Below are 8,386 nucleotides of genomic sequence, written 5' to 3'. Positions count from 1 at the left end.
ACATACTACACATACACACACACACACGTACACACACACACATACAACATGCACATGCACACATACATATTTACACTTTATATTGGAGTTTTTTTTAACATTTTAGAATATTTTTGTCAAAGTTATATTAATTGTATCCCTTTTAAGAAGTTAAGAAAGAGTTCGAAAAACAAAAAGTTAATATATTTGATGTAAATGCAATTAAACATATCATTTATTTCCTATTTTTATGGTTAATATATGATTAGCTATAAATTACTGCTTGTTATAAATATGCTTGCTATATATTCTCTTACTATAAATTATAATTTAATAATTTTAAACATTATATCATTTGATCTCATTTTATTTAACATTCATCCATTTCGTATGTAAATATCGGTTGCATAATATTACTTTGGTAATTTATTTATAAATGAGAAGAATAAATTGGTTGCGAAAACATGGTGACAGATGCATATGTCATTTTGTATCGTATAAGTACTGAAATAATCAAATATTTCGACGTCATCTATTAACTTTGGTTGCGAAACGACGTCATTCATCGTATTATATGATATACTTCTTTTTTTTTTTTATAGTTGCTAAAATTCACAAATTTTTGGTATGAATATGTGAATTAATTTAGTCAAATTGTAATTAAAAACTTTAAAAACTGTCACCTCGGTTAAATGATGTCACTTTAAAAAATTGTCACCTCCATTTAAATTGACAATATTTGAACAAAAAGACAGACATCAACAAATATCAAGAATGGAAGAAAACCTGTCTGTTCCCATAGACAAATGATATTCATTGACAATGATGCTTGATCGAATAATTAGAAAATTAGCTAACTTAATAATTGATTAATTGATTGATTGCTTAACAAACAACGAATGTTAAATAAAAGATTTTGATTTTCAACAAATTTTGGAATTAAATGTAATTAAATGTTATACTAGTTTTATTAGTGATTAATAAAATAATTTTCATAAAATTAATTTTAATTTTAATTTTATTAAGTTGAAATAATCCAAAATTAATTAATTTATTTGTTTGAAAAAATTATGCATGATTACTGATCATTGCATCGTTGCTGAAATTGAAAGCATTGAAATCCACAACAAGACCTCTTTTGTTTATTCTGTTCCTCATTTGCTTTCGTTCTTAAAAAAAGAGAAAAAAATTAATTAAATGAATTTTGTAATTAATATTCGTAATTAATTTTCCTAATCTTGCAAATTTTTGCAAGTACTAACGGAAATGTTTTATGTGAAATTTCCAAAAATTATGCCAAAAAATGTTTTGTAATATTTATTTATGAATGAATGCAAAAAAAANAAAAAAAAAAAAAACGAAGACTTTAAAAAATTTCGTTGTAAAAATAGGATTTAAAATTAAAAAAATTTTTTCTCATTTTTTTTTCTTTTGCCATACCTTATTCAAATTTTTGTGAGATTAAATAATTTCATTTCTATCCAATTAATTGCCTAATTAATAAATATGTAAATTACTGTTTAGTTCGTTGCATTTTCATCGTTGCTTTCTTTTCTTCGAAATAATTGCTATTTTGTTCATCCTCATATTGCACCCACCTGTTCTTATTAAGTTCCCTTAAAAATTATTCAAATTTATTTCATTCATACATTTAATTCGCTATTTTTCTTTCTTTCTTTTTTTTTTTTTTGTTTAATTCGAAATTCTTGAAAAATTTTCAATCGTTCTTTGATCATTTACCAAAAGAAAAAAAAAGGAAATGACAATTGAACCTTGTTCGAACATCAGCTCGAAAAGATGTTGTCATCGCTTCGATCATATGATCTAAGAGCATACCCCATAAGGTAATCAAATAATCAACATTGGAATGTGTTGAATCTAGCATGCCAAAAAGTTTTCGAGTTCTATAAAAAGGAATTATTCATTTTAATGGGATGAATAAAATTGTTAATTTTCAATTTAAACATTGATTATTTGATATTTGACAATTTCCAGTTTAATAAATATTTGATATTTGATAATTTTCAATTTTAACATTAAATTGATATGAATTTGTCACTTTGAAATTAATTGTAACCGATTTTTTTTTTTGTTTTTTTTAATAATGATATCTGACAAATTTACTTCTCTCAGATATATTATACAAGCGCCAATGGAATAAATAAAGATCAAAAAATTCCAAGTGATATAATTACTTCGAAAATTTCAACGTTAAAAGCCAATGATACCAAATTAATTTTTGATAATGAAACAGTATGATTCAACTACTAACCACTAATTAATTTCGATTAGTAATTAAATCATACGGATTAATTCACTAATTAATTTTGCTAATTAATTTTGATAATGAAACAGTATGGTTTAAAATCGGTTTAAATTTTCATAAAATTTAATCTTCATATCAAATTTATCATGATTTCAGATTGTTGGCAATGCTATTAAAATAGGACGAAAAATTCAGCAAGGCAAGACAATATTTTAATTAGCCAAAAGCAAGGAATCTAAGCAAACAATAATCTTTCAATTGGCTAATATAAGCTAGCAAAAAGGAAAACAACTTGGCCATTATTAAGCAAATTTTATGATATATTTGCATAGGAGAAATGAAAGCTTTATCAATCTTAAATGAAACTAACAAAAAAAAAAAAATTGTGTATCAAATTAATAAATCGATATATTGAATGATAAATTGACGAATGAATTAAATGATAAATTAATGAGACAAAAAAAAAAAACTCAGGAAAGAACCAACTTGCCAATGACATTATTTTTTTCCAAACCTCGTCTAAAATGATACAATGTGCATTCACGGAAAACGCTCCAGTATTCCGGTTTGAAATCCAGTCTTTCCTGAATAATTTATTGAAAATAGTTTGAAATTTATTTCTCATTTCTTCCTTACTTTGTTAAAATTTTCCTAATTTCCTACATCCTTTTTTCGTTTTCCATCCCTAATCATTTCAATTCCATTTTGCTCTTTAAATTTCAATTTTTAAATTCAAGCAACTGAGTATTAAAAAAAAAAAACTAGCCAAAAAGTTAAGGAAGCAATATTATCATAATAAGAAGATTACTAATCGAATAAATAATTAAATGTAAAAATTTTTCTAAATTAAATTTGATTCAAATAATATCAAAAAATATCACTATTACCCTTATGAATCTAAAAAAAAAAAAAAAAACGATACTTCACATTAATTACCTTTAATTTGCCGTGCACATGACCAAGATTAGTTAACAATGGATCGATTTCATTTAAATTCTCTATGGAATTAATAATACTTTCTATTGCCTAAAATTTTATAAAGTAATGAATGAAATTAAATTAATTCGCAAAAAGGAATTGTTTACTTAAATAAATCGATGCATCAATAAATTAATGCCGCTAAATTTTTCCACCTGCAATTACAATTCCAATCTAAATTAATAAGTAAACAAATGGCAAGTTAAATTTTGATAGAATTATTAATTAAATAAATTTTGCAATTCAATTTAGCAATTTTATTTTATTTTTTCATCCTTCAATTTATTGAATAATAATCATTCCTCATTTTTTATAACCTGCGCAATTACTTTCATAATTTGCATATACAATAAAAATAGAGTGACATTTATTAATTTGAATAGTAAAAGGTTATTATAGCAAAAATTTACTAAATATTAGTAATATAGAATTATATTAATTTTAATTCTGTTTTATTTGCATAGAAAATTATTTGCTATTATTCTTGCTAAATTTCATTTCATTCCTATCCTTTCATTGTTCAGAATTTAAGAGTATTTTGGGCCAAAAAAAAAAAAGAATAGCTATCAATTGTAATTAAAAAAGAATACTGTCAAATACGGTTAAAAAAGGAATACTGTCAATTGCACTCAAAAAAGGAATACTATCAATTGCACTTGAAAAAGAATACTTTTGCTTTAAAAAAGGAATACTGTCGCTTAAAATAACGCTTAAAAAAAATAGTGTCAATTGCGCTTAAAAAATATATTGTCAATTGCGTTTAAAAAAGAATACTGTTAATAATACTTAAAAAGAACACTGTTAATTGCACTTAAAAAGAATACTGTCAATAATGCTTAAAAAGAGTACTGTTAATAATGCTTAAAAAGAATACTGTCAATTGTGCTTAAAAAAGGAATACTGTCAATTGTGCTACAAAAGAATATAAAACATGAAAAGTTTTTTACTTTTTACCTGCATAAATCGTAAGGAATGAAATCTGATGAAATCACTATCTTTTTTTGAAGTATCCGTGAATGGAAAAAGCTGAAAAAGAATGAGTTAATCTATAAAAAAGAAAAAAAAAAGTTTAAAAAAACCTAGATTGAATCATATCACTTAATTAAATCATTCATTTACGAATTCGATCAATCAAATTAATCAGTGATTTTTTTTTCCTTTCCAATATATAAAATTGTAATAAAGTTGATTTTTAAACTTAATTATAAATTTTAAATGAAAATTAAAAAATTCATACATATTTCGCTTCAGGACATTGATTAAATATCATTTTAAAGATATTGACACCAGTTTTTTCAAGATTTCGATTTATAACCGACCATGATTGTCGCAATAAATTTATATCATTCTTATCAATATTTCTTAATCCTTCACTGATACTTGAGGAATACATTTTTTTTTTTTAACTAAAATACATAGCTGAATCAGTTGGTAAGTGGAATACGTAAAATACGTACACGTCATTGACATTCGTCATTATCAGAATGGTGACACAAATATGGATAAATAATTTGACTAATTAATTTGGTGTATGCTAATTAACCTTTAGCTAAAATCTTAACTGCTAAATAAGTTAATCAATTTCGAGAATGCTTATCAAAATATATTGTTGTGTTGCTCCTTAACCTCCCGATCTGAGATTTTTCCTTTTATTTGTTTGTTTTTTTTGTTTTGTTTTGTTTTTTTTTTTCTATCATCTATTTATATTTATGCTTAAATTTATTAACCTATTATTTTTGCTTTAATTATCTTTACCTGTGTCGTTCTACTGTATCAAATAATACAGTAGTTACATTACCGTGGTTATTATAATGAATTAAAATTAGTACCGTAACTTTATGATGGACAATAAGTTCACTTGACAATTAAACAAAAATGATATGACGATGAAGAAATACAAATGAAACTGTCAAACGACAATCATAAGTTATTTTCTTGAAACGATTTTAATTAGTATGACGAAGTAAATTATATTGTAATTTTGTTTCAAATCATTAATTCACAATAATAAAATTATGCTATATTTGCCGAAACTTTTAATAGCCCACTTTATTGCCTTTTTTTTTTTCACCTACATGGAAGACTCAATAATTAATTACTATTTTAATCTTCATTCTTCACTTCTTTCGCCTATATACTATAAAATTTTTTATTTAAACTGCAAAAATTAATTTCAATAAATGGAAAAAATATGTACGACAGCTTAAAAGATATCACGCATTTAGTAAAGTTTTAAATGCATATTTCGAGATTTAAATTAATGAAATTTTATGTAAAATTGATATTTTGAAAAATAAACAATCATGCTTACTTGAAAAACATACGGAAGGTACCAATGTGACATTTCTTCGGGAAAAATACAATAATGAAAACATCATATGCAAACTTGATAAATTATGTTTTAGTACTAGCAGGGTAATAAATTTTGTAATATAAATTAACTTCAGAAATTAATAATAAATATTGATTGTATTTTTTTGAAAGAAAAAATTTTCAATTTGATCAATTAATTAATTAATCATCAAATTAACAAACCGATTAAATCATCAAATTAACAAACTGATTAAATTATCAAATTAACAAACCGATTAAATCATCAAATTAACAAACTGATTAAATTAAATGGTATTTTTTTTGCTGGCATTTTTATAAACAAATATTCTAAATTTGTTAAATACTAATTGTTAATTAGTTTTTTTTTTTTGTTTTTTTTTCCTTATATGAACAAGAAAATGAATTTAAAAATAAGAAAAAAAAAAAAAAGAAAAGAAAAATGAAAGAGTTGAAGGAGTGTGAACAATGTAAATAGACGAAGAAAAAAGAGTATGTGAACAATGTAAACAGAGATATAAGGCAAGTGAATAAGATAAATAAGTTAAAATGAATAAAATAAGTAAATAAGTAAGGATAGAAGTAAATATATGAGTAATCAAGATATCGCGGGAATAATCTTAATTTCTGTAACAATGTTATATTTCCATTTGTTTAGGTATATATATATATATATATATGGAAAAGATATTTTTAGACTATTTGTGGAAAACATTTAAAAAGGTATTTATAACTTTGTTTATAAATTTGAGACTAATGTTTACCATAATTAGCTTAAAATTGATTGCGTCATAACTTTTTCGTAGTATTTATAAAGATTAATAACTTATGCAACCAATTTCACACAAGTGTTAAAGGATAAAAGAATGAAATTTCCCAACTGGATTATCATTAATTTTCATAATCAATTAAATCAATATACTTAAATTAAACAATTTTTGATTTTTTTTTTTAAATCCCAAATAGATTACCATTAATTTTCACAATTAATTTAATCAATGCATATAAGTTTAATCATTTCTGATTTTTTTTTTTTTAACTCAATGTAAGTTAAAAGATTGTTATTAATTGCCATAATTAATTTAATCAATATAATTAAATTAACCATTTTTTTGACCTTTAATTAGGCTCAAATTTTAAAACTTTTACAAAAATGTTTAAAGTTATTTTAAATTTTTTGATTGATTATTTCATTTATTTTTAATTGTTTTATTTTTCTGATTGATTTATTTTTTTTCTTTTTTTTTTTTTTAAATTATTTCAATATTTCCGAATAAATAATGTTTGCTGTTTTTTTTTCTTCAAGAATAAAAAATTTGGCTTTATTTTACAATTAGTAACTTTAAATGCTATTACAATGTGACAAATAATTATGAGCATCTTGTCGTTGCAATTAAGTGAAGAATATCATATTATATGCATTTAAGTAAGGATGAGAGAATTTTTGAGAGAAAAAATTTCGGATCCAGTATATGCCAAAGTAAACTATTATATTTAGCAAAGAAAACTGATAATTCGGATGATTAATATTTTATAGATATTAATAAGATAGGATAGAATAGCATATGATAAGGATTAGAAGTTAAAAATAGTCCAATATATTATATGAAGATAATAATTGAAATTGATTGAAAAAGATAGGAAAACAAAAATAAAAAAAAAAAATCAAATAGCGCTTTAAGCAACTTTCAAGAAAAAAAAAAAAACAATTAACAAGGAAATATTTCAAAAAATTTTCATCATAAAAAAACAATTCAAAAAATATTCAGATTACTCATTGCTATATGAATTTTTCAAAAAATCAAATATTCAACGATTAAAAAATTCCAATTAAATTTTAATTTCAAAATAATTTTAATGAATCTGTCGCAAAAAATGAATGATTTTTGAGAATTTTTCGACAATAACAATTCTTTTAACTAACAAAAATAATAATTTTTCTCTCAAAAAAATTAACATTTGCCAATTTACTAAATTTAAATTTTAATTTTTAGTTTGAAATTATCAAATGTTATTCGTTTATTTTTTTTATTATATGGTATTGTTTGAGTTAATACCATATGGACGATGCTAATGATAAATGTAATCGTTGTATATTATTTTTGATTATCATCCTTATCATTATCATATATTGTTTCCTTTTTTTTTTCCTCTTTTTTTATCCTTTTTAAAAAAATTTCTGAATTTTAACATTATCTTTTATCTATGTTATCATTGCTGTAATTTTGAAAAAAAAAAAGTAATTTTAAATTTTAAGGTAAATTAAAAATTTTCATTAATTCTTTGTTATTTTTACAAAGAAACAAAAAAAATTTCTACAAACATTTATTGCTATTTGCCGGGGAAAAAAAAAAAAAAGATATGATCATATGATTGATACATGATAGTGTAGAATATTTTCATTGAATAATTAAACTAGTTATACTTAGCCATGCGTTGCTGTGGAAACGCTTGATCGGATACAGCTTACAACTATTAGCTTAGTTGGCAAAAAAAAAAAAAAAAATTTTTGGATGACAGATAAAAAAAACAACAACCACTTAATAAATTATCGTAAATTTTATTAAAATAAAATTTATATTACAAAATCGACCAAACATAATGATGATGACGATGATGATGATGTAATTCTTTATGCAAAAATTAACATTATTAGGCAAATGTTAGTTAATAATTATAAAAAAAAAAAAGGACTTCGGCATGTTTGTAGCATAAAACTATGCTAATGAGCAGCTAATTTAAAAATAGTTTGTTAAATGAAAAAAAAAAAAAAAGAGAAAAGAGAAAACGCATATTTTCAAGAAAGAAAAGAGAAAACGCATATTTTCTAGT

General features: G+C 22.7%; 1 protein-coding gene across 1 annotated transcript; it reads right to left on the bottom strand.

The window, feature by feature from the left end:
* Positions 1 to 1,492: 1,492 nt before the first annotated feature.
* On the bottom strand, positions 1,493 to 4,616 carry LOAG_10545 (hypothetical protein; the record flags this gene model as incomplete). The annotated part of the gene is made up of 6 exons (XM_003146069.1): positions 1,493 to 1,595; positions 1,752 to 1,883; positions 2,732 to 2,829; positions 3,182 to 3,271; positions 4,178 to 4,249; positions 4,461 to 4,616. The coding sequence occupies 6 exons, from the start codon at positions 4,614 to 4,616 to the stop codon at positions 1,493 to 1,495; spliced, it is 651 nt and encodes a 216-aa protein (XP_003146117.1).
* Positions 4,617 to 8,386: the final 3,770 nt, after the last annotated feature.

The sequence above is a fragment of the Loa loa genome, assembly GCF_000183805.2.
Source record: "Loa loa unplaced genomic scaffold supercont3.219, whole genome shotgun sequence".
Taxonomy (NCBI): Eukaryota; Metazoa; Nematoda; class Chromadorea; order Rhabditida; family Onchocercidae; genus Loa; species Loa loa.
This window is presented reverse-complemented; position numbering and strand designations above follow the sequence as displayed.